General features: G+C 43.3%; 1 protein-coding gene across 5 annotated transcripts in view; it reads right to left on the bottom strand.

The window, feature by feature from the left end:
* Positions 1–27,091, bottom strand: part of tmem135 (transmembrane protein 135) — a 517,411-nt gene extending 490,320 nt beyond the window's left edge. For 3 of the 5 annotated variants that reach the window (XM_038819168.1, XM_038819171.1, XM_038819169.1), the window contains exons 1-3: positions 26,895–27,091; positions 4,824–4,951; positions 2,072–2,164 (exon numbers count right to left, since the gene is read on the bottom strand). In XM_038819168.1, coding sequence (XP_038675096.1) covers positions 2,072–2,164; positions 4,824–4,951; positions 26,895–27,035 — 362 coding nt within the window. In that variant the 5' untranslated portion in view covers positions 27,036–27,091. Of the gene's footprint in view, positions 1–2,071; positions 2,165–4,823; positions 4,952–25,154; positions 25,298–25,741; positions 25,761–26,894 lie in introns of those variants that run through there. The other 2 variants (XM_038819172.1, XM_038819170.1) reach the window with 2 other exon arrangements.
* Positions 27,092–27,948: the final 857 nt, after the last annotated feature.

Genomic DNA, 27,948 nt, shown 5'->3' with positions numbered 1-27,948 from the left:
TCAATTAAATAACTTATACTAATATACACAGCAATCCAGACTTCCACTGAGTTAATCTAAAATAAAAGACTCCAGAGATGGTTTACATAAGAGCCAAGTGTTAATGACGTGCATCAAAATGAACAGGGAATCATGAGGGGCAAAAGTAATGTAAAGCAAACAAAAGGACCTGTGTATGAAGGATTATTACAGGAAAGGTGACAAGCAAAGCAGCAGTAATCTTTTAAAAGCTTTTTAATTTCTGTAAAGAATTCTGAAGTACATATTTTAATACAATATTTAATACAAGTTATTTATAACATCATGGGAGAATTATTGCTGTTATTGACATATCTCCAACTTATGAACAGAACTTATTTTTAAATTTAGAGTGCCCAATTATTTTTTGTCCAATTAAGGGGAAATTTAGTGTGGCCAATCCACCTACCCTGCATATCATTTGGGTTGCAGGAGTGAGATCCACGAAGACACAGGGGGAATGTGCAAACTCCACACGGACAGTGACCTGGGCCCGGGAACGAACCCAGGTCCTCGCCGCCATGAGGCTGCAATGTTAACCACTGCGCCTCCGTGCCGCCCTTATGAACGGAACTTAGGGCCCGAATGTAGCACAGTGGTTAGTACTGGGACTTTGACGCCGAGAACCCAGGTTCGAATCCCTGATTCATTGTCCATATGGAGTTTGCACATTCTCCCCATGTCTATGTGGGTTTCACCCTCACAACCCAAAGATTTGCAGTTTAGGTGGATTGGCCATGCTAAATTGCCCCTTGGAAAAAAAAATAATAATTGGGAACTCTAAAAAAATTTTAAAATGAACGGGACTTAACAACTCGTGGAGTACAACCGTCTCCTGAATTCTGACTGCTCTAAGGGTTAAACCAATTGCACCACGCATAAAAACCTGAACTAATTTGGAGTTAGTTTTGTGAAAATGCAAAAGTAGTCTCCTTCAACTGAGAGCATTATAGGCCTGTTACACAAAACATTTTTTAAGTTCATATTAGATTACCACTCAATTCATTTCAAGTGCCAAGTTCCATTTTTTTTCCAACAGTTCCTTGTGATTCAACATTGAAGTTTTGTTTTCCTTAAAAATTAGTGACTTATCTTGCAGAACAGGCAAGTACAACAATGTTTTATTTTTCGCCTATTGTACCTTTATAAAGTCTTTGAGTAAACTTAAAGCAGACCTGAGGTCATTGTATGATCTTTCCTTGTGCTTTGGAAGATCGTGATCAGCATTACAAGATTAAAATTTCTGTTCTGTGTGTGTTATCTTACCACAATGTGCCTTTAAATACTCCTGACTTTTCTGATCACCAAAATATCCTGCAATAATAACAGGAGCAACAGGGTGTAGACTTGGCAAAAAGGCCACCCTATAAACATCTGAATTTAAGAGTGAAAGATTGTGTCAAACTGTGATAAGTGTAGTGGATTCAATCAACATTACACTCAGCTTCCCTAATGGCTCAGCAAACTTATGCCAAGAGCAACTCAACAGCCCAGGATTCCTTCCGCGTTGTCCGATCCCAGCTCAGGATAGAAATACTACAAATGCCTCAGCACACCTCACTGAGGGGAGAGGAAAAGAGAGCTCCCATTCCAACTTTCCCTGCTACAAGTGCACATCGATATCAGCTGATGTCCTCCACAGCTGAATAATCTGCTGCCACTCACCAATAATCACACATGAAATATCATGCAAGTGAGGTACAGTCTTCAGAGCAACCAGCAACTTTACTGCAGCAAAGAGAAAAAGCCTTCAGGATAGGAGACAGGAGAAAGCTGGCAAGAGGTGGGGGAATGTGGATTTTGGTGGGTGGGGGGGGACAATGATGTAAATAGACCTAAAACACAAAAGAAAACAAATAGTCCATTTCACCGCCTTATTAACCCTTTATGAGCATAATGATTCAACAAAAAATGTATGTATTTAATATTACACAATTTCATTGCAATATATTCTTAAATACAGAAACTGAAAACATATGAAGGTGCCATTAGAACGTTACAACTTTACACATAAAGCACTGATTTATAGGGACAGCAATTTTGAAAAAAGTACCTGCTTTTCCTCTCAATCAGAATGGCCAAATAGGAAGCAGGCAAAGCAGCACCAAATCCTGCAGACCATATGTAGAATTTGCCAAGAAGTTTCCTAGATTTGGTGAAAAGAAACACAGACTTAAACCAGCTTTATTAGCATTGTTGGACAATGTACCTTGACTCATCTGCAATATCAATTACCAGAATTAAATAAAAATGAAGGATACAAAAATTGCACATGCAAGCTCCAATGTCGCTGCAACTGGAATCCACCAAAAACCTCCACTTATTGGGCTTTGTTATTTACAACTCACCCTGCACGTCTTTGGGTTGTGGGGGTGAAACCCATGCAGACACGGGGAATAGATGCAAACTCCGCACGGATAGTGACCCGGGGCCGGGATTGAACCCAAGTCCTCAGCGCCATGAGGCAGCAGTGCTTACCACTGTGCCACAATGGCCGCCCGCCAACAGATGATATGACTCACCAAAATATACCCAAACCACATCATTTACAGCTTGATTATAAGTCCACTCATGTAATTTCATGAGTGAAAAATGTATTGTTTCACTGAATTTTACAGCTGCTCATTACAAAAGCACTGATTTCCATGTTCTGCAATTAGCATCAAAATATTTGGAAAATCAAGGTAGACAACAGATCATTAATCTCAGCCAATCTAGTTATTTTTTAATCAGTCATCTTTAACTAGGCTAAATAGTACCCCTCACTTTGTGAGCACTCTGTTATTCAGAATCGTCATTCATGCTATGGTTATAGTCCCAAGATAATTGACACCTTTCTGGGGTCATTCTTCACAAACAAGCCCAGGCAATAATCCCATGATTAGGGAGATCCAACCCCCACTCCCCCAACCCTAACTGAAGAGACTCACTACAGGGACCCCCTGAATAAAGGGACTCACCACAGGGACCCCCTGAGGAAAGAGACGCCTCCTCCACATAGGCCCCTCCCCCACACTAGAGTGATTGGGTTGCACTTAGTCTTTGGAATGCACTTACTCGTCTTTGATATTGTCAATGTTTGTAAACATTGGGGTATCACAACTTAAAGTCACTGATTCATGAAGGGAAATTAATGAATTAAGGTTGAAGCTGATTTGTGGAAGTTGTCAATCACAGCCCACTACCAGAAAGTTATGAATGGCTTGCAGCTAATGAATCTGAGGTGTTGAAACACAGGTCACAGGTGTTCTCCTTTGAGGAACCGACATGTGGAGCTTCCAGGTGAAGAGCTACAGCTGTAATTTGTTTCACTACCCCTATCCGAACTGTTCTCTAGCTTCCAGACAGGGATTGGTTTTCTGGGGCGGCCGGAGCAGGGGTGTCACTTTAGTCAGGGGGTCCCTGTGGGGACCATTTAGTCAGGATTGTTTGCATCAACATAGATATTTCAACCAGTGTTTTTATTTCTCGTCTACCTCCTATTCCTTTCTAAAATTATACTACAAATAGTTAAATTTCAGGTAAAGGGTCCACACATAATCAAGACATCACGTTTATATGCAATGTGATATTTGGTACACTTTCTTGTATCCAGGGAATGTTGAGGGAAAATAAGATAATCAGTAGTACTGGTAATGACTAAATACCAGTCACTCCCTTGTATTTTTACACTCATTTCGCCAAAAGCAACAAACACAGCTACTGAAACCAAAATGAACTTCCCTTGTACAGTTTGAACTAAATTGCTTCTTGTTTCAAAGGTGGTAGAGAACATAGGTCATGAAAGCAAAATAGCATTCAGCCCAGTGCAATACTCACACAAAAAAGATCATTTATCACATTTCCAACAAATTTGATGGGTGCTATTTGGCTCCAATTACCAAATTATAGTTTTAATGCTGCAATTGCTTCTAATTGATTGGGCACGGGAAAGTATATAAAGCACCCAAATTAAGCTTGCAATAATTTAAATACAGATCCTGCGATATCAATGTTACCTGTAAGTTAGAAAACACCTCACCTAACCCCGGTGGAGGAACTGAGGGACAAGTGGGAGGAGGAGTTAGGTGGGGAGTTAGAGGCGGGTCTGTGGGCGGACGGCCTAAGCAGGGTTAATTCCTCCTCATCATGTGCTAGGCTCAGTCTAATACAGTTTAAAATGGTACACAGGGCACATATGACGGCGGCGAGGATGAGCAAGATTTTCGGGGTAGAGGACAAATGTACAAGGTGCGCGGAAAGCCCAGCAAACCATGTCCACATGTTTTGGGCATGCCCGAAGCTTGGACGGTTCTGGCAGGGGTTTGCCACGGCAATGTCCAAGGTGCTAGGTACGCGGGTGGTGCCGAGTCCAGAGGTAGCGATCTTTGGAGTGTCAGAAGACACGGGAGTTCAGGGAGTGAAAGAGGCCGACGTTCTGGCCTTTGCCTCCCTGGTAGCCCGGAGACGGATCCTTTTAATGTGGAGAGACTCGAAGCCCCCGAGTGTGGAGACTTGGGTCAGTGACATGGCTGGGTTTCTCAAGCTGGAGAAAATAAAGTTTGCCTTGAGAGGGTCAATGCTGGGGTTCTCTCGGAGGTGGCAGCCGTTGGTCGACTTTCTCGGGGAAAATTAAAATGTCAGCAGAAGCAGCATTGTGAAGGGGGTAGGTGCAATATGGTTAAGGGATGTACAGAAGGGGTTGGGTGGGAAATGTCTATTTTACCATGTTGTTGTTTATATTACTATTATTTCGTTTGTCATTGTTATAAAAATTTTGTAAATACTTCAATAAAAATATTTTTTAAAAAAAGAAAACACCTCACCTGAGGATACAGAAAAACATAATATAGAAGCCACCATTTGCAGTAAGAAACGAAGTTGACTGGAGAATCTCTGGAAGCAGTTTGTGAAAGTAGTAGTCTAACTTCCGACGTCGAAGAATGGCTGCAATCTAAAACAAACATGGTATGATTTTGGTTTTAAAATATGACAGAAATTGAGAATAAGATTCATCAATCGATGTTATATTTGATTGTTTTATTGATATTGTTTAGCCTTCGCGGTTCTAAGCAACATCTTCCAGGTTTACAAAGTTCTATCAGTGACAGAAATAATGTTTCCAAAACATGTCAAAAATTAATGAAAAATAGTTCAACATAAAATATAATTGGTGCTTTCCTGTTAATCACACAAAATTAAGGGTCTGTGTACTAGTTTGTGAACAAAAGATTAAAGCCAGCAGTATGCTTCAGCAATCAGCATTCACTAACTTGTTATTGTTGTAGCAACTCAACCAGCCAAAAAAAACAAATCCAAATTAGTCCTTGGCAATTCAGAAGTAAGACATGATGGATGCATTAAAATTCTGCACTGTTGTAAGTGTTTCATAAATTAAATAAGTTTTAAAATAACTATTTTTGGTATGTTACACAGGGGAAAATACTGGAAAAGAAATATCCCATCTACTTCTAGGCACCTGGAAGGTCAAGGGCAGCAGATGCAGGGGAACACCATCACCTGCAATTTCTCTTACAAGTCACACACCATCCTGCCTTGGAACTTGAATTGTCTCTCCTTCACTGTCTCTGGGTCAAATACTTGAACTCCCCTCCTAAAAGCATTGTGGGTATAGCTACACCACATGGTCTGCAGCAGTTCAAGCAGCTCACCACCACCTTCGAGGGAAATTAAGGATGGGCAACAAATACTGGCCTAGCCAACAAAGCCCACATCCTGTGAAATAATAAAATGCAAAAAAGAAACCATTCAATATTGGAGAATTAGTCAAAATTAATTACCTGGCAGTACTCGTATAAACCCAAATGCCTGGCTGCTAATGCTACGTAAGGATTTGAGCTATTAAAGCACTGACATTGCAAGAAGATGAATACCCCAGTAAATACAACGGGATAACAATCTAATACCTACAAACCCCTTAAACTGTCCTATCCTCTACCCACACACACAAGACAAATTCAGATGGGTGGAAAGGGGTAAAAATAATAAGGATGAAGGTCAGATACAAGAGTCTTTGCTTCGAATGATGATTCTTTAGTACACTTTTTTCACAATGCACTGGTTAATCAAAGTCTCTAGTTTACAGTTGGGAATGATCTTCCTTGCAGAGTCATTCATTAGGCGTCCCCACAGATTAGAAAATGAAGTATTTACAGGCAGCAAGCTTTCGGGAGACACTTTATTGGCTCGAGGTTCGCCTTCAGGCCTGTATCTTTCTGTAGAAACATTTTATTTCACATCAAATATCGCTTTTAGCTTGTGGTTTAACTTCAGGCCCCTGCTGTCTCATGAGAATGACACACAGACTTGCTGGAGAGAGAGTCAGCCCTCACAGTGCTTTCTGTTGGGATTTAGTTTGATCGTTTTGGAGAGAGTTAGTTAGGTTCCTTCATCCAGGCTGCCAGGATCAAAAGTGAAACCAAACTGGAACCACATGACTCTGAAAACACTCCAGTTGAATCAGATCCGATCACCACAGCCTTTTGAGCCAATTCATTGGCCACCAGCCAAATCAATCAAACCGAGTCAGCACTGATTTTTATTAAAGGATATTTTATTTCAAACACATTCAAACAAGCACGTGCTTAACATCCAATCAAAGTATAGTTTATATACTTTTGCTCTTTTAATCCCCTTCCCGCCTGCGACAAACAGCTCCTCAAATGCAGCCATGAACGACCTCCACCATACCCCAAAGCCCTCCTCTGACTCCCTGAAGGCAAATTTGATATTCTCCAAACTGAGAAATTTGCACAGATCCCCGGTGGCATTGCCGACCTCCAATTCAAAAGTATCCATCGCCGGGCAATCAGATGTGAAAACCATGACATTGGCCCCTTTCCCCTCCAGCACCTCCGACACCCCAAAGATCGCCACCATAGGATCCGGCTTCATCGCAATCCCTACAATCCTCAATAGAGTCCCGAACATCACCTCCTAAAAATTCTCCAACTCCTCACATCCCAGAACATATGGGCATGATTCGCCGACCCCCTCCCACACTTCTCACACCCGTCTACTACCCCCGGGAAAAACCCACTCATCCGAACCCAAGTCATGTGGACTCTGTCACCACTGTGTATCAAACTCATTCTTTTTTTTATTTTTTTTTTTTTAAATTTAGATTAGCCAATTATCTTTTCCAATTAAGGGGCAATTTAGCGTGGCCAATCCACCTACTCTGCACATTTTTGGGTTGTGGGGGCGAAACCCACGCAGACACGGGGAGAATGTGCAAACTCCACACGGACAGTGACCCAGAGCCGGGATCGAACCTGGGACCTCAGCGCCGTGAGGCGGATGTGCTAACCACTAGGCCACCGTGCTGCCCGTCAAACTCATTCTTGTGCAGGCGAGCCATCTTTGATGCCGGTCAGTCTGCAATCACCAGTCTAAAACAGCACAGCCTTCTGGAATCTTCTGTTTGAATTAAAACACAGGCCACTGCTTCCTTCTGTTTGAATTAAAGATATAGGTTGCCTTAAAGACCATGCCATGAATCATCCTTGGATCAAAAATGAAACAGCAAAAATAAGTCAGGAAATAAGGGAATAAACAGGAAGGAATATCCAGCAACATCAAAAGGATAGTGCACATAGAATCTCTTCCATGGTTATACATCTGTTCTAGCTCTTCTGAGGTTAGAAGACGGAACATGTAAGCTCCAAGGTTTTCATCCTTCCATTGAAACCAGAAGCTAAAAGTTAAGAAAAAATGAAGGAAGAAAGACAAATGAAATAAATACTGTCAATTTATTCATGACTTTTTGTATATTACCCCAATGCTTTAATAAAGCATACATGCCATGATATGTCATTGAGTCATTACAGCACAGAAAGAGTCCATTTGACTCTGAGTCCATACCAACTCTCTTTTAAAAAAAGTCAGTCCCATTCCCCTTGCTCTCTCACCGCAGCAAAGTTTATTTCTATTTTTCCCACAAATGCCTATTCAATTTCCTTCTGAAATCATTGATTTTCTCTGTATCTACCAACCTTGCAGCAGAGTTTCAGATCATTTCCATTCTCTGCATAAAAGACCTTCCTCTAATCCATATTATCTATCTGGATTCCCAAAAGGCATTCAATATGGTACCACATAAAACGTTACTACACAGATAAGGGTTTGCACTGGGGCGTTTATAAGACCACACCTAAGGCCTGGTGTACGGTTTTGGTAACTTTCTTGAGGGACATACTTGTATTGGAAACAAATCAGAGAAAGTCCACTAACTCAATTCCTGGGATACGAGGTTTGTCTTAAGAAGAAAGGTTGAGCAGGTTGTGCCTATACTTTTTGTAGTTTAGAAGATTGAGAGGTAATCTGATTACATAAGAACATAAGAACTAGGAGTACGAGTAGGCCATCTGGCCCCTCGAGCCTGCTCCGCCAGTCAATACAATCATGGCTGAACTTTTTGTGGACTCAGTTCCACTTACCCACCCGCTCACCATAACTTTTTATTCCTTTACTGTTCAAAAATGGATCTACCTTTGCCTTAAAAATATTTAATATGAGGTAACCTGTAAACTCGGGGCAGCACGGTAGCATGGTGGTTAGCATAAATGCTTTACAGCTCCAGGGTCCCAGGTTCGATTCCCGGCTGGGTCACTGTCTGTGCGGAGTCTGCACGTCCTCCCCGTGTGTGCGTGGGTTTCCTCCGGGTGCTCCAGTTTCCTCCCACAGTCCAAAGATGTGCGGGCTAGGTGGATTGGCCATGCTAAATTGCCCGTAGTGTCCTAAAAAGTAAGGCTAAGGGGGGGGGTTGTTGGGTTACGGGTATAGGGTGGATACGTGGGTTTGGGTAGGGTGATCATTGTTCGGCACAACATCGCGGGCCGAAGGGCCTGTTCTGTGCTGTACTGTTCTATCTATGTAAGCTTCACTGGGCAGGGAATTCCATAGATTCACAACCCTTCGGGTGAAGAAGTTCCTCCGCAACTCAGTCCTAATTCTGTTCCCTCTTATTTTGAGGCGATGCTCCCTAGTTCTAGTTTCACCCACCAGTGGAAACAATCTCCCTGCTTCACCCACAAGTAGAAACAACCTCCCTGCTTCACCCACCAGTGGAAACAACCTCCCTGCTTCACCACCAGTGGAAACAATCTCCCTGCTTCACCCACCAGTGGAAACCACCTCCCTGCTTCTATCCTATCAATTTCCTCCATAATTTCATACATTTCTATAAGGTCCCCCCCTCATTCTTCTAAATTCCAATGACAAATCTGTACACAGGACTCCAGGTGTGGCCTCACCAGCACCCCATACAGCTAGAACATAACCTTCCTTATTGAAACATATAAGATTCTGAGAGGGCATGACATGGTGGATGCTGATAGGATGCATCCCCTTGTGGGGTAATCTATGAACCCGGAGGCAGATTCTAAGACAGAGATGAAGAGGAATTTCTTCACTCAAAAGGAGTCATCAGTGTTTGAAATTCGTTTATGTAGGTTTTCCCTCATTTTCAGGTATGATAATTGGATGAAGATAAAAAGCTAAAATAAACAAACCTTTTTAAAAATATACTGTTTCTTCTTTTTTTTAAAGTTGACTTTATTATGGAGCAATTGGACATTCCATAAACATCAAAGCAGCTTCTCAGGGTCACTAAAGATACTTAGCAATAATTGCAAAGTTTGTACCCCGTTTAAAAACTCAGTTACACCTCCAACATTTTCAATGGGTGGAATCTTCCCAAAACTTGCCAGTTTCCGACTGAAAACCGGCGTGCAGCTCTCCAGCTGCACAGCTGAGTTTTCTCTCCCGATTCTCTGGAAGCTAAGTGCAGAGAACCTGGGGCCCTGATTTGCAGCTTCACTCTGATGGGGCAGGGTCTGATAGGCCCAGCAAGGCCTGCTCCACAGAGATCAGGGCGCCATCTTTAATGGTCGCCTTGATCGGCACAAAAAATAAACTCTCCGCACCAAACTACATGGCAACGAGTGAGCCTTCCCACCCCACCATCCCCAACCACGACACAGGCATTGAAGCAACCCCTCAACGCCCCAGCCACAACACAGACATTGGGGGGGCACTGCCTCCTCACCACTACACATGCAGCATGGTGAACCCCGCCCATCAACCCCACCACCACAAAGGAGTGACATCAAGGTGCACCCCCCCCCCAGGGGTGTAAGCTTACCGATGCCAGAGCATTGCCCAGGCATGTCCCTCACCACCCGGATGCTCTATTTACCTGTGCTGTTTTTTGTTTTTGAAAACCAGTTTGATTTGATTTATTGACACATGTACCGAAGTACAGTGAAAAGTATTTTTCTGCGGCTAAGTGAACATACACAGTACGTATATAGTAGACAAATAAAGAATAATCGACAGAGTACATTAACAACTGGTACATCGACAAACAGTGATTGGTTACAGTGCGGAACAAGGGGCCAAACAAAGCAAATACATGAGCAAGAGCAGCATAGGGCGTCGTGAATAGTGTTCTTACAGGGAGCAGATCGGTCCGAGGGAGAGTTTAGTAACTGTGGGGAAGAAACTGTTCCTGCATCTGGATGTGCGGGTCTTCAGACATCTGTACCTTTCGCCTGATGGAAGGGTCTGGAAGAAGGCAAAGTCTGAGTGGGAGGGGTCTCTGATAATGCTGTCTGCCTTCCTGAGGCAGCGGGAGGTGTAGACAGAATCAATGGGAGGATGGCAAGCTGTGTGATAAGTCGGGCTGAGTTCACCATACTCTGCAGTTTCTTGCAATCTTGGACAGAGCAGTTGCCATATCAGGCGGTGATGCATCCGGATAGGATGCTCTCTATGGCACATCTGTAGAAGTTTGAGAGTCGGTGCAGTCAGGCCAAATTTCTTTAGCTTCCGTAGGAAGTAGAGACGTTGTTGAGCTTTCTTGACTGTTGCATCAATGTCAGTGGTCCACGACAGAGTGGTGATGGTGACCCCCAAGAACTTAAAGCTATCGACCATCTCCACTTCGGATCGGAGCCATTCACCGACAGCAGCCTACTGGATCCCCAGGTTATTCTCCACATGTGCAGACTTCGCAAATTTTTGTCAGCGATTTTGCACCTCTTTAATTGTGGTGTAATTTTTTTTTTTATAAATTTAGATTACCCAATAATTTTTTCTATTAAGGGGCAATTTAGAGTGGCCAATCCACCTACTCTGCACATTTTTGGGTTGTGGGGGCGAAACCCACGCAGACACGGGTCAGAATGTGCAAACTCCACACGGACAGTGACCCAGAGCCGGGATCGAACCTGGGACCTCAGCGCCGTGAGGCGGTTATGCTAACCACTAGGCCACCGTGCTGCCCTTAATTGTGGTGTAATGACAACAACTGCTGACAGCTTCATCGTCATTGCTGCTGCAAAATCCAGGCCAAAAAGATGGTAGCTACTGACCTAAAAATGAACCACAATGGATCTCCTTCCCTTTAAAAGCTAGTTTTGACTTGACTTCCATTCAGTTTTGTTTGGGACAGTGATTTGTTTCTACATAAACAAATTATCCTGATCCCACTTTGTTTCATTGTTTTAGTTACCCTCTCAGTGGCCAGCAGCAATAACTTTTCCCATTTACTTAAGAAGTTACTGCGGTGAGGCTCTATTATGCTTTTTAAATTGTAAAGACTGAGGATTTTTGAAATACATTATATTGAAGGCATTTTAAATATTCATATGATCACAAAAAAACAAAAGTCAACCACAGCAACAGCTAAGAGAAACCCCCTCCCTGCATCCCCTACCCTCCCCTAACACCAGCCCCCACTCATCTTGCTGCCACTCCAGTAACCGCCTCCCTTTTCCAACTTATTGCCCCCCCCCCAGTAACCGCCTCCCTTTTCCAACTTATTGCCCCCCCCCCCCCGGTGACAACTCAATACTCTTTAAAGTCACCGATATCCAGCTTCCATCTCAAGGTGAATCCCCTCCTCCATCCCTTGAATGGCAAATTTACTTTTTTCCAAATGCAGAAACTCTGCCAAATTGCCCACCAATACCCTCGTCTTTGGCAGCTCCGAGTCTTGCCAACACACCAAAATCCATCTCCCGGCTTTCAGGGAGGCAAAGGCCAAGATGCCACCCTCTCTCCCAGATCCTCCGACACTCCAAATATCGCCAGCTCTGGCCTTGGAGCTTCCTCTACCTTCAACAACTTTGACATTTCGTCCAAAAATCCCTTCCAAAACTCCCTCAACCTCTGACACGCCCAAAACATACCGCACACTTATCTTCCACCCCGGAGAAGAACCAACTCATTCTGGACACTGTCATGTAAGCTCTATGTACCAGCTTAAATTGGATAAGACTTAGCCTAGCACACAACGAGCTTGCGTTCACCCACAGTGCTCCCTTCTCAGAGGCACTTGTTGGGGACATCCTGAGAGGCTGAGTTTTTTGATGTGCTTTGAATATCCTTGGTTTGTTGGCTCAGTGCACAAGAGCATGGGATTGAGCCAGATACTATACAGTGGTTGATATCCTGTTGCCCCCTTATGGTTGGGACGTTCCTTTGTCTGAACAAGCAGCCTTTTCTCTTCTTCTTCTTCATTTGGTGGTTGGTGTGCGCCGGAGGAATAGAGACCTACAGGTGTACCTTGGTCCTCTTTTATCCCAAGACCTTTTGCTCCTAGTAGTTGTCCCTTATTTATTATGTCTCAATTAGTGTATTGGGAGGGGCCAACGGCACTGACCACAATCAGAGTCTATAGTGATTGCCCTCTCTGTATAAATGTAGGTTGTCGGTTGTCTCAGTTGGCTGGATCCCTGGGTCATGATGCAGAGTAAGGCCAACTGTGCGGGTTCAATTCCCATACCGGTTGAGGTTATTCATGATGGCCCTGACTTCTCAACCTTGTTGCCTGCCTGTGGTGTGGTGATCTTCACCAGTCAGCTTTCTCTCTATCCCGTAAAGAGAGCAGCCTATGGCAATTTACATAAATGCGTGGGGTGATGATTGTTCTGTATTATGCCTGAAGTTAGGATTATTCTGGGTTGTGGGGTATATGTAAAACGTCCTTTTAAAATTGGGGTTCTCGTGTATCTGTTTTTTTTATTTTGTTATGATGGGAATTAAGAGTCCGTGATTGGCTCCTGCAAGGGTACAGATAGGCTTGGTATTCGATGGGAGAAGTGTGTCATTGGTGCTTCTGGTATTGCCATAGAAAAAAAAAGGTCCAGACACAGGCAAGGTATATTCGCTCAAAAGGGAAAGGTACGGCAAACATGTCCAGAGCTCTCTGCATGAAAAAGGGAATAGGAATTAAGATATAGATAAGATAAAGAATCAAAAGTCTGCTTATGACTTGTGTCAGATAGGAAATACAATTTCAAAACGAAAGTGAATACAGAGGTTCAAAGGATAGATGAAAAAGTAAATAAAAGAAATGAAGAGGGATGAGAAAAGTTGTCAGCCAACATAAAGGGGAATCCCAAAAACTCTTATTGGCACATGAAAAGTAAAAGGTTCAGCAGGGCCAATTAGGGACCAAAAGAGGATTTACACGTGGAGCAGGGGGTATGGCTGAGGTGCTCTGTGAATACTTAACATCTGTCTTTACCAAGAAAGGAGTTGCTACCCAGGCCATGGTGACAAAGGAAGAAACTCTGTCCCTGGAAGGGTTCAAATTGAAGAAGAGGAAGTGGATAGACTGTTGGTACTTAAAGTTGACAAGTGTTAAAAATTGGGGAAAATTAAGATTGAAAAATTAATTTGGAATGAAACAAAAAGGGGAATTGATAAGGACAGCTATCTGAAGGGGTGTTTTTATATGTAAATTAGCATACCAGTGACCTGGGGAAACAATGAGGTGTAGAAGAGGTGACTTCAAAGTGGAAAGATGAGGGAATTGGCACTTATATGCTAAAAGACGGGACCACAGCTGGCGATGGCACTGGAGGAGGGGTTGTGGTGTAAGGTGCTGCGAGGTGGTGAATGCTTCAACTTCATGTGCGAGGCTGGGTTGATACTGCTGAAGGTAGTACATAGAGCGCACCTGACAAAATTGAGGATGAGCTGGTTATTTGAATGCATGGAGGATACTTGTGAGCGGTGTGGGAGGGGCCCGACCAATCACATATGTTTTGGTCCTGCCCCAAGTTGGAGAAATTTTGGAGGTCGTTCTTCAGCACCATGTCAATGGTCTAGCATGTGGATTTGGAGACCAGTCCCCTGCAGGCCATATTTCGGGTGTAGAACTTGCCGGAGTTGCAGAGGGGAGCGGGGACAGATGTTTTAGCCTTCGCTCCGCTGACCACTCACAGGCAGGTCCTGTTGGGATGGAGGCCAGTAGCTCCACCCTGAGCATGGTGTGGTTTGGGGCATCTAATGGGACTTTTTGTATCTGGAAAAGGTGAAATTTGCTTTGATGGGGAAAGTGAGGGGTTCCACAAAAGGTGAAGTTTGTTTGTACAAGGAGCTTGGGGGGGGCCAAAGTGGAGTGTTTGGGTGAGGTTACCTGGGGGTGTTTGTGTTATTTTTTCTTTGCTACGTTGTGTTCAAAATGTTGAAATATCAAAAACTTTAATTAAAACCTTTTCAAAAAAAAAAGATTGGGTCACAGGGTTGGTAACATCGAAGGGAAAGAATTATATATCCAGAGTGCAAAGAACAAAGAAAATTACAGTTTATAAACAGGCCCTTCAGCCCTCCAAGCCTGCAACGACCATGCTGCCCATCTGAACTAAAACCCCTTACCCTTCCGGTGACCATATCCCTCTATTCCCATTCTATTCATGTATTTGTCAGGACGCCCCTTAAAAGTCACTATCATATCTGCTTCCACTACCTCCCCCGGCACTAAGTTCCAGGCTCCCAACACCCTGTGTAAAAAAAAACTTGCCTCGTACATCTCCTTTAAATCTTGCCCCTCTCACCTTAAACTATGCCCCTAGTAATTGACTCTTCCACCCTGTGAAAAAGCTTCTGACTATCCACTCTGTCCATGCCCCTCTTAACCTTGTAGTCTTCTATCAGGTCGACCCTCAACCTCTGTCGTTCCAGTCAGAACAAACCAAGTTTCTGCAACCTCTCCTGTGGCTATTACCCTCCATACCGGGCAACATCCTGGTAAATCTTTTCTGAACACTCTCCACAATAACTGGAGAAAGAGACGCAATCGAGGCAGTTACTATCACAGCCGCACCCAGTTGCAGAAAAGAGTCTCCCCGAAAACAAGTAATTTCTAAAAGGGCAGCCTGTTAAAATCCAAAACTTGAACCGAGAAGATTACGCCTTTGCTGAAACTGAAAACGGTTTTCCCAAACGTGGACGAATAACCTGTGTGCAGTAATTACATTCTGGATTTAACTCATTATTTAATATTGGAAGTTGTTTGGGAACAATCGGCATCTCAGAGTTCAGGAAATGTAGGTAGTTGGGAGCAAAGGCGTAACTTCATGTTCGCACTGTTGCTTCACATTCCCAGTTTGAGTCACTGTCTGTGCGGAGTCTGCACAATCTCCCCATGTGCTCCAGTTTCCTCCCACAAGTCCTTAAAGGTGTATTGGACAATCTGAATTCTCCCTCTGTGTACCCAGACAGACACCGCAGTGTGGCTACTGAAGTATTTTCACAGTAACTTCATTGCAGTGTTAATGTAAGTCTACTTGTAACACTAGTAAAGACTATTATTGCTGTGTGTATACCCATCAGTGTAATTAAGTTTACTGTTGTAGTGTTTTATAGTCCTTCTTGTCATGTGTTTGTTTTCTTTTAAGTTAATACATTTTCTTTATTAATTGATCACAGCAGCTGGACTATTCCTTCTTGGTTTGCTCATCTTTTCTCACAGTATATCAAACTGAAATTATATACCACTAAGAATCAGTGTTCCAATTTATCCTTCCGGATTTTGGGATACCCTTGCATTTAACATCAGCAGGGCTCTTAATACAAGGCACCGGGATCGGTTGAGATGCATCAAAGGACTCGAGTAGAAATTACAGGGGCACTGCCATAACCTTTCAGTCTTCCCTCGATTCAGGACAGTGCGAGAGGACTGAAGAATTGCAAAAATTGCACCCTTGTTCAAAAAAGGTGGTAAGAGAAAGATAAGCCAAGCAATTACAGACCAGTCAATTTAACCTGTGCATGGTAGTTATCTGCTGGACCTAGCTCACAAAGTTACATAACATTGGACGTTGTTTGGGAATTGGGGCGTCTCAGTTAAGGAAACATAGTTTGGAAATTGGAACAAAAGGGGTAATTTCATGTAATACTGTGTGTATATAGCCATCAGTGTAGTTATGTGTACTGTTGTGGTGCATTATCGTCTTTCTCATCACGAGGTTGTTTTCTTTTAAATTAATAAATATTCTTTATTAATTGATCACACAACAACTGGACTATACCTCCCTGGTGGGGAAACTTCTAGAAATGATTATTCAGGATAGAATTAATAGTCACAAGGGAAAATGTGGGTTCATTAATAAGAGCCTGAATGTATTTCTTCAGGGAAAAAGTGTGTTCAATTAATTTGCACTCTTGGAAGGAGCAGTACCAACGTGGATACAGAATTCCCTGAATGTTTACTGGTTAATTGATATTTTTTGGGCTGGAGGAAGTTTGTAGTGGTATTCCCCAAGGGCTGGTATTGGACCTTTGCTTTTCCTGATACATATTAATCTAGATCTTGGTGTGTGGGGGAAAATTTGCGGATGATACTGAACGCGAAAGCATTGCAAACTGTGGAGAAGACAGTGTAGAACTTCAGAGGGACATAGGCAAGTTGGTGGAGTGGGCAGATAGGTGGCAGGTGAAGTTCAATGTGGATAAGTGTGAGACGATTCATTTTGGAAGGAAAAACATGAAACGACAATATGAATAAGGGGTACATCTCGAAAGATTATGCAGGAGTAGAGACGTCAGTGCATAATTCATTAAAGGTGGCAGGACAGATGGACAGAGCAATTTACAAAGCATACAATATCCACAGCTTTGTTTATTTATTTTTTTAAATTAAATTAGAGTGCCGAATTCATTTTTTGTCCAATTAAGGGGCAATTTAGCCTGGCCAATCAACCTGCCCTGCACATCTTTGGGTCGTGAGGCGAAATCCACGCAAACATGGGGAGATTGTGCAAACTCCACACGGACAGAGACCCAGAACCGGGATCGAATCTGGGACCTCGGCGCTGTGAGACAGCAGTGCTAATCACTGTGCCACCGTGCTGCCCATCTTGGGCTTTATTAATAGTGGCACAGAGTACAAGAGCAAGGGGATTTTGCTCAACTTGAATAAGACACTAGCTGGATCTCAGTTGGAGTACTGCGTACCATTTTGGGCACCACAATTTAGGAAGGATGTGAATGGACTGGAGAGAATACAGAAGACGTTTAAAAGAATGGTGGAAATGATGAGAAACTTCAGTATTGAGGACAGATTAGAGGGGGTTGGAACTCTTCTCCTTGGAGAGAGAAGGCGACTAATAAGAGATTCGATAGAGATGTTCAAACTCATAAGTAGCTGGACAGAGTAGATAGAGCGAAACTATTACCGTTTGTAAAAGAATCAAGAACGAGAGAGCACAAATTCAAAGTGATTTGCAAAACAAAAAAAACAAACGCGGTGCGACAAAAAACCTTTTCACACGGCGAGTAGTTTGGAAGTACTACCTGGAAGTGTGGTGAAGGTGTATTCAATTGAGGCATTCAAGAGGGGATGAGATGATTATTTGAGTAGAAACAGCGTACCGAGTTACGGGGAAAAGGCAAGAGAATGACACTAAGTTATAATGCTCATTTGAAGAGCTGGTGCAGGCATGATGGGCCGAATGGCCTCATCTGCACCATAATAATTTTGTGATTCTGTAATCTGCATCAGTGCGCCACTTGAGCCTCCTCCCACCATACTTTTTCTAATCATAGCTGCACATTCAACAATTGCTTTCTCCATCACAATCTTAAAGGCATCTATGCTATTCGCCTCAAATGCATGTGATAATTTAACAAGCTTTACATTTTGAGCACTTGGTGGGTAAATAGGTTTTTCCTGAATTATTTACTGGATTTATTAGGGACTGTCTTAGATTTATGGTCGCTAGTTTTAGACTTTCCCACAAGAAGAAACCCCTCTACCCAATTAAATCACTTCACAATCTTGAAGACTCCTATTCGGCCATTCCTCAGCTTTTTTCGTGGAAAAAGAGCCCCAGTCTGTTCAGTTGTTTAATGTATCCAATTATAGAATCCGCTATGGCAGCACACGTTGACAAGGCAGGTAGAAAACAACAATTGTATTTATTTACGATATTACACACTCAATTCCCCGAAGGATCTTCCTCCCCGACCTGCTCCCAGGTTGGGGTTTGTATACTAGATCGCCAGTTAATGGGGAAACCCCGACCCCTCATTACCGAGGGAGCTCATATTCAGAAGAGGTCACCTGGAATCTAATTGACCAGATACCCGTGACCTCCTTGAGGGTTATAACATCCCTCCCTCCCTCCCCCCAACAAGTCCGGAGATATGGCCATGTCTACAGCAAGGTATAATGGTGCCTTAGGAGTCTTCGCTCGGGAACGGTCATCGAGGGCCGAACGCGTGGCATCCGGTGGCGTGTATTGACATCTCGGCTGCGGTGGTGGGGGTTGTTAACACTGCTGGCTCTGAAGGTGCAATATGTCCATACCGGCCTTGGAATCAGAGCTCAGTGGGGCTTCATCCAGCATTTCACCGTCCTCTACGTCCAAAATCAGCTTCTCCATGGTAGGTGAGCTTGGGACCATTGGCGGCGAATGGGGTGGAGGTGGTTCAAGTTGAGGGCAGTTTTGGTCTGAAACCTCCGGAATCAGATCCGGTGTCTCTTAGATGCGCCCTCAGAGGTGATCTACATGTAGGTTCTATTCGCGTCCTTGTCCCCTTACCCGAAATGAGTTCGGTTCTGTCTGGGCCAACACAACACCTGGTGTTAATGTGGCTCCTTCTCCAAGATGTTGGATGCCAGGTCTCCTGCCACAAAGGTGCGCAAGGGTGAGCATCGCCTGCCTTCAGCCTCGGCCCGATCCTGGCCCCAGTGGATTTTCCCGCCAATGTCTGAGAGGACTAAACTCAACATGTGCACAGGCAACGGCCCATCAACAATTCGGCCGGTGCGATCCCTGACGTGGCATGTGGCGTTGTCCTATAACAAAAAAGGAACCGCGCCAGCCGCGTCTCCAAAGACCCGGAGGTCTGCTTCTTCATTCTGTTTGTGGTACGGTGTGGTATGTATGTGTTGTATCCCGTTGGGGGCCATAAATGCCCCAAACTCCACATATGCGAATGCTGTCCAATTATCCGAGACCACGACTTCCAGTATCCCGTGCGAGCTGCAATATTGCCACAGTCTGTCAACGGTGGCTCGAGGCTCTGTGCTTGGCATTTTTATAGACCCTCCATCTACCTGAAGTGAGCGCCTATGATGAGGAGAAACATCACCCCCTGTAATGGTCCCGCAAAATCGATATGGAGACGGGACCTAGGACGGCCCGGCCATCCCAGCGTCGTTGCCAGTCTGGAATCTACTAAAGCAGCATGCACTGACCAGGCAGGTAAGAAAACAAAGATTATATTCATTTACAATGTTACATTCTCCACTCCTCGAAGGGTCTCCCTCCCCAACCTGCTCCCAGGTCAGGGTTTTTATACTAGAGGTCTGATCCCCAGTTAAGGGAGAAACCCTACCCCCTCATTACCAGGGGGGGCTCATTTTCAGAGGCGGTCACCTGGAATCAAATTGTACTGAAACTGTGACCTCCTTGAGGGTTAGAGCACTGCTCAATCATTTTGTCCACCTTTATCAGTTCTTGTTTTACCCTTCTTTGCTCTAATCAAAAGATGCCTAGTTTCTCTAGTCACTCTCTCATCCCTGGAATCACCCACGTAGATCTCCTTGACACCTTATTCATGGACTTACAATCCCTCAAGTAGGGTGCTGACAACTTGATAACTCTGAAAGTCCTACTCTTCATATTAATTTCCTAAGTCCTGAAACTCACTCTGCAGGTCCTCAATTTAGCTGTGTAAAGTTATTGATTCAAACATGAACCAAACTATCAAGCCTCTCATGCCTCGCTCAAAACATTTTGTAACTATTCCATCATATATCTTAGCCTGGCATTCAAGAACAATATGCCAGTAGGGGTAAAAACAGAAAATGTTGGATAAGCTCAGCAGGTCTGACAGCATCTGTGATGAGAAACAAGAGTTAACTTTTTAGATCTAAATGGTCCCACAGTGGTTAGCACTGCTGCCTCATGGCACCTGGACCCAGGTTCAATCCAGGCCCGGCTCACTGTCCATGCAGAATTTGCACATTCTCTCCGTGTCTTCGTGGGTCTCACCCCCATAACCCAAAAGGATGTGCAGGGTAGGTGGGTTGGCCACGCTAAATTGCCCCTTAATAGAGGAAAAAATAGTTGGGTACTCTTACAAAAAATTTTTTATTAATGATCCCTCTACAGTTGGGTTTCTAGGCTGCAATTAAGTGTCTTGGCTATTTCTTTCACTATAAAATCCCCAAATACGTCTGCATTTTGGCACGTCATTCTTCTAGAATCTCACCCAAACCCACCCCCAAACAGTCATTCTTGGTACCAATTGCTCCATGATGTCAAGATGGTCAAATCCAAACTGCTGGAATCTTCACAGCTATTCCACATACCTGTCCCAATTCATCACTCTCAGGGCCCCTTTACTATTTTCTCTTCCTACCAAAACGAATGGTCACCCACCCACTCCCCTTCCTTAATAACACACTGCAGGGGGTACCTAAGTGTATTTGAATGTGGAGCAAGAACTTACTCATTTGATGCCCTCATTTGAAAAAGGCACATTAGCTTTAACTGTGTTGACTCAGATGAAGAATCCCTACTTCAATGACAGACTGGAGGATGCCCATGTAACCTTGTCTAAGGAAGATGTGAACACTTTAAGGAAAAGGGGGAAGAAAATTGGCTGAGAAAGGAATTATTTTAATGAAGTCACAGACTTAGTGAAAAATAAATCAATGGTCAAAGTTATCTGCAGTAGTATTGTAATCTTGGTGACATGAAAAGGAAATCTTTGTGTATGAACTTTTTTTTTTCTTTTTTTTTTAAAGAGTACCAATTATTATTTTTCCAATTAAGGAGCAATTTAGCATGGGCAATTCACCTAATCTGCACATCTTTGGGTTGTGGGGGTGAAACCCACGCAGGCACGGGGAGAATGTGCAAACTCCACACGGACAGTGACCCAGGGCCGGGATTTGAACCCGGGTCTTCAGCGCCATAGGCAGCAATGCTAACCACTATGCCACGTGCCTTTTGTGTATTAACTTAAGACTAGTTTTCAGTGGCACCAATTCAGAAGTGAAGTTGAAGTTATTCTTAACTTGTTTCAGCTCAGTTATTGATATGGGGATTGATCTATTTGTTACTGATTATTGTTTGTTGTTGGTGGGTGTAAATGTGGGAGAAAATGTGAAAAAGGAGAATAAAAATTTTTTTTTTAAAAACTTGTTTCAGCTGAGAAAGAGAAATCTCATAGCTGTGGCAATTAAAAGTATAGTACAGGTACTCACAAAGTGCTGGCTGAAGACAAAAAGGAAAGGTAAGCCTGGAAAGGTATGGGCTACAAACAGTCCAAGGCCTACCCTTGAAGACAAAAATACTTCTAATATAAACTAGCTCAAGATGTGGACAAATGGAAATGGCACATTTTTCTATGTACGGCTTTGCTACATAAACTGAAATGGGTTAACTTTAAGCGCACATAGTGCAATTCTCAAAAAAATTGAACCTCAGCATGGGTGAGGAAGTAATTCCAAACAGAACGATGATTAGTTAAATCCAAAACCAAGCTATCACCCCACATGCAATAACAATTTTATCCGGGATAGATAGAAGTAATGATAATTAATTACACAAACCTTTGTTCAGCCTTTAATCTCACTGGGATGATCCAAGAATCAAATGGATCCTTTTAATTGAGTTAATGTGAAATAAATTGTGAACTGCATTCAGTGTCACATATAAAATCTCTATAAACAAACCTAAATCTCAATCAAATATTCCCAAACATTGGTCTTTAAGGTTGTCATTTGTGCCAAATCATTTTCTGTCTGCTGCTTCAATACAATTTATTCCGTTGCTTACAACCTTGAATAACTACATAAATGTTCATTCCACTGTGAAAGGAAGTTAGCTTGTGGTCTTTCCCACCATCAAATGACAATGGACAGGATTTTCTACGCCCTCTGCGGTGTGTTTCGCAGTGGCGGACGCAGCCACCTTTGGCCGACGGTGGGCAACTGGATTTCCCGTTGTATGCAGTAACCATGGGACCCGCGGTGGGAGTCCACCATCAGCGGGACCAGAAGATCCCACCAATGAGAACGGCCGTAAAAATCCAGCCAGCATCTTGGGCCAACAAGTAGTGGGAGGCCATGTGCCTCACCAAATGATATGACTGTATTCAAGGAGGTGAAGATTGATAGTGGAACAGTTTTCATACTACGCAGTGACTTGCATATAATTTACTGACATATGTAACAAGGGTTACAGGAGTCAGCAGTGTGTTCCTCATCATTTGTTTCAACTAAACCGGAATGCTATTGCAACAGCACTAGATTGATGGTCTGAATCCATTTAAGTGATCAATTCACATTCCAGCTGAGTTATCCAAATAAAGTTTCAGGATTCCAAAGATCTCAGAATGAATCATTCAATTCACTGTTCATTTAACTGTGCTATTCTTTTGGTGAGGGGGTCTCTAATGTAGTGTCAAAGTCACCCCGTCCCACCCTTTGATTAATTTAGTTCCATATGTTATTGAACATGATAATTTTGAGAAAACTGAATTTATATTGAGTTCGGGGACAAACTTAAGTCTGCTGTTATAGGCTATCGGATGTACTGGTTGAGTTACACTATCTTGAGACTGTCTACAGGAGTTGAACAGCTGGATTTACAGTGCCTGATTTTACTCCTGTACTGAAGAAGTGGCCTATCTGCATGGCTGCTCCCCAATCAATTATAATGTTGATGCTTTAATATTTTCCCCATTGTGTAGTTGGCTGTTGCAATTACAGGCCTTAGAAAGAATTTCAATTTAATATTTGCCCTGCTATTCATTCAAGGTGTAGAATAACGCCATGTTTGTCATCTGTCACGGACTCCTTCCCCCCATTGTTCTGCAGATGTATCAATTTACAATATTTAGGATTCCAATGACTCTGCATTGTACTTCATTGCGTCCTTAGTTTAAATTGTAATTCTGAGGGCAGCACAGTGGGACAGTGGGTTAGCACTGCAGCCTCACGGCGCGAGGTCCTAGGTTCGATCCCGGCTCTGGGTCAATGTCCGTGTGGAGTTTACACATTCTTCCTGTGTTTGCGTGGGTTTCGCCCCACAACCCAAAGATGTGCAGGGTAGGTGGATTGCCATGCTAAATTGCCCCTTAATTGGAAAAATGAATTGTGTACTCTAAATTTATTTATTTTTTTATTGCAATTCTGGTATTCTGCTCATCAACTGTGCATTACTTGGAATGTCTCATGACTGTCTCTTCTTGACATATATGCACTCCTTTCTAGTCCAAAAGTGCCACCCAGAGTCCTTTCGTGAGTGAGACACACAGTGAGCCATGATCTGATCAGCATAGCTTTTATCCCGTGGGATAACTTCAATGAGCCCTATTTTAGCAAAGTCAAAGAGTAAGGTATCTCAGAAATTTGAGCAACAGAGGGCGGCATGGTGGTGCAGAGGTTAGTACTGCTGCCTCACAATGCCAAGGACCCATGTTCGATCCCAGCCTGTGTAGAGTTTGCACATTCTCCCAGTTCTGCGTGATATCACCCCCATAACCCAAAGGCGTGCAGAGTTGGTGGATTGGCCACAATACAAATTGCTCCTGAACTGGAAAAAAATAATTGGGTACTCTAAATTTTAAAAAAAGACATTTGAGCAACAGGTGAAGCTTGCCGTTTCACACTGCTGCTATGTAGTAGCAGTACAAGTGGTATTTTCCACAACAGGATGCTGCCTTAAAGCAATTTGTTTTTAAATTCATTCATGCGATGTGGGCATCGCTAGCCAGGCCAGCATTTGTCTATGCCTAATTGCCCTTGATATATGAATTTCAGTGTCATTGAAATAGGCATATGTTGACCAAAATGTATTAAGGGCTTTGGGCGAAAGTAAGTGTGTAGAGTGGGATTGCTGATCAGCCATGATCTAATTAACTGACGAAACAAGTTTGAGGGGCTAAATGGCTGCCTCCTGTTCCTACGTTTCTATGAAAACCCTTGATAATCGTGTTCTTTCCATCTTTTCACTCGCCCACCAAACAACTGTCCTTTTATCAGACTCCAGACTCTTCTGCCGCAGAAAAATCCCATATCATGGACAACATTTTCGCCTCAACCAAAATCACTAAATTGACACGCTGTCTCATTATGCATCTCATTGCTGTTGCTGGAATCCTTTTGGTCGTGTTTTCCTTTGTAGCAGTGACTAAAGCACTGAGACACCCGAGGTTGTCATGGGCACTATATAAATGCAAGTTCTTTATTTTACTTCAGGAATTGACTAAACTATAACTGTAAACTTTACCAACACAATACATTTCCTGTTCCCAGTCTAACTGGGGTATTTCAAGCATTTTGATTAATAGTGGGTGTAGATTCTAATCTCCATGATAGATTTACTCTCCTGATCAATTAGGCAGGTTAGCGAATGGTCATGAACCTGCTCAACACAAAAACTGTCAACAGTTCTAAGTTACATTGCCAATTTGACCCCACCCCCATCCATACTCCGAAAATCATTACTTCCTGAAAGTTCAGAGGTCTCAGCCCTTTAGCTGCACAAAACCCTCTGAAACAGAAACTAACAGAACTGTCAACTTCTGTAAGTGCATTGTCAGCATGCTTCTTACTACAATACAAACACGATGGCAAATCTGCCAGTTGGAGCTGCAAACCCTCAGCAGCAACCGTTTGCCACTACAACCCAATCAAGAAAGGTACAAAATCCTGAATATCTGGGAATATGTTCAGATACCTGGTCTACAGGTAATGCTTTCCAGTCACTGTCATGTGAAGCTTCAGAGTTTCCAGATTGGCTGTTGACAAATATCTACACTGAGCAATTACCAGGGAATTAATGGAACAAGAGAACAGATATTCTGGTCAGCATCACCTCTTGCATCCCAAAGCCTCTCCATGTCCTGCGAAGGTACAAATCAGGAGTGTGGTGTAATTACGGTCAACCTGTCTGCATGGATGCAGCTGCAGCTTGACACCATCCAGTCCTCCTGATCAGAACGTCATCCACTCCCTCCAGCACTGGTTTCAATGTACGAGATAGACTGCAGAAGCCTACAAAGGCTTCATCAGTTGCATCGCAAAAACCCTGGAAGGTCAATCGCAGCACCTGCAAATTCCCGTATATGACAAACACTATCTTGCTGTGGAAATAAATTGCTGTTCTTTCATCGTCACTGGTTCAAGGACAGCACAGTGGCGTAGTGAGTAGAACTGCTGCCTCACGACGGCGAGGTCCCAGGTTCAATCCTGGCTCTGGATCACTGTCCGTGTGGAGTTTGCACATTCTCCCCGTGTTTGCGTGGGTTTCGCCTCCACAACCCAAAGATGTGCAAGGTAGGTGGATTGGCCACACTAAAATTGCCCCTTAATTGGAAAAAACAAATTGGGTACTCTACATTTTTTTTTAAAATCACAGGTTCAAAATCTTAGAAATCTCTGCCTAACAGAAAGCACTGTTACCGCACAAGCTGCAGTAGTTCAAGAAGGGACACCACCACCACCTTCAAGGGCAACGAGAGATGGGCAATAAATGTCAGCCTGGTCAACACCCACATCCTGCAAATGAATTGAAAAAATATAGCCAATACAAGTACCAAGAAACAGATTGAACACTGAAGTACTTAAGACAAGGAGAAAATAGTCAGCTGGAAAATAATGGCCAAAATTTTTTCAATGCAATTTTGAATTAATCATTTGCTTACCGAGTAACGATGCTGATACAATATTCCATTAAAGGTTCCAAAAGGATCCTCTGCTTGTTTCATTGTCATTAACCATGAACCACAAATTACCCAGGTTAGAATACCAAAACACCCAATATAGAAGTGGACTAAAATACACAGAGCATTGTTTAAGTACGGACGGACATGTGCAACATTAATACTATTGACACTTTGCATATGTACCATGCCGATACATTACAAATATGCTTATATTTGCTTACATTATTAAGAATAAGCAATGTTGCGATTGTTTTAGTTATTTAAAAAAGGCTGTCTTTAGTCAAAACAAAATAGCCCACAAATAAACAACCACAACACGACAGTACATTTTCCAGTGTCCAAAATCCTTACATATTTACTGTACACGTTACATTCACATAAAACAGTAACATTTCAGAAAACAGTACACATCCAATTACATATCCTCTTTCCTCCTGCCAACACCAGTTTTGGATTAATACCTGTGAGGCAATGAACAGCTTCACAGAACAAAAAGAGTACTGTAGATGGGAACAAGATTATATTGGCTAATCTTTAATAAAGAGGTTGGACAGTACTTGTAAAAAGTCATCCTTCCTACCGCAATGTTATTCCTACCACCTATTAACGCAATTCCTTGCTCTACACACCAAGTATGAAATGTTTGCCGCGGTTTAACATTAGTTGTTTTGAACTCAGCGCTTTGTACTTTTTTTTTAACTGTCAGGCCAGCTTGTGTTACAGATTTAGTGGAGGACTAGGACAGCTTGTTAAAATATACAAGTCGGCCGCTTTTTTTGCCTCCCATCCCTTTCCCACTCACTACCTCGGGGATGTGTTTCCTTTTGGAACGACCAGGCCTCCCCCGCAACCCTCCGCCTCGCTTTCTTACAGAGTGCAGCCGTACTCACGATGTATAGAGGCGCATAAATTTTCAGGGACTCTTGAAAAGCTCCCAGGGTGACTTGGAAGGCGGCCATAGTGCAGGAGGTGCTCCATGTGTGCCCAATCTCATAGCAGCCGTGCGGAATACTCTTACTGAAGGCAGCCATAGTGATGACGGGACCGCCAACGCCACGGCGAGCGGGGCAAAGGTCAGCTCCGCTGCCGGGGGTTACTCCCGGTCAAAGGCTGGATGGAAAGCTGAGACTGCGGTCTGGAAGGAGGTTAGAGCTGGCTGAATGATAGGAAACAGTAATGGTGAACGGACGAGGTGACGATATACTGGGATTCCCCCTTTTAGTTTAATTATTAGCCCTCGATTTCCTCTCTCCACTGTTACCTTTTATGTTTGAATGTTGATGTTTCTCTCTAATGTCATTGGATTTCTCAATGCCTTTAGTCATTCGGTATATTCTCACCTGCATGTATTCCTGTAAAATCCCTGTGTCTTTATCCTTCAATTATATAACTTCTGTATTTCCTTGTATAAATCTCTGTAGCTTCCTTCACTTTTCTTTCCCTCTGTTTTACAGCACGTTTTCCCTCTATAATCTCCCTCCCCTGTAGTTCTCGATATAATTGTTCTGTACTTTTCTAACATATAGCTGGAGCTGAGTCAGAAATTCCAGAGTTGTATTGGCACATGTTGGCTTTAGCAAAGCCATGTTTATTGTTCATCATTTGTTGCCCTAAGGTAGAACGAACCCCCGCGTGCGGTGCTGGTGAGGTTCCACCGGTTCAGTGATCGGGAGTGTGTGCTGCGCTGGGCCAAGAAGGTGAAGAGCAGCAATTGGGAGAGTGGGGTAGTGCGGATCTATCAGGATTGGAGTGCGGAGGTGGCTAAGCGGCGGTCCGGGTTTAATCGGACGAAAGAGGTGCTCTACAAGAAGAAGATAAAGTTTGGAATGTTGCAGCCTGCGCGCCTGTGGGTAACTTATTTGGACCGGCATTATTATTTTGATTCCCCAGAGGAGGCGTGGGCCTTCGTGCGGACGGATAAACTGGACTCGAACTAGGGGTTGG

This window comes from Scyliorhinus canicula, chromosome 14, assembly GCF_902713615.1.
Source record: "Scyliorhinus canicula chromosome 14, sScyCan1.1, whole genome shotgun sequence".
Taxonomy (NCBI): domain Eukaryota; kingdom Metazoa; phylum Chordata; class Chondrichthyes; order Carcharhiniformes; family Scyliorhinidae; genus Scyliorhinus; species Scyliorhinus canicula.
The sequence above is the reverse complement of the archived record's forward strand: the minus strand, read 5'-3'. Positions and strand labels throughout refer to the sequence as shown.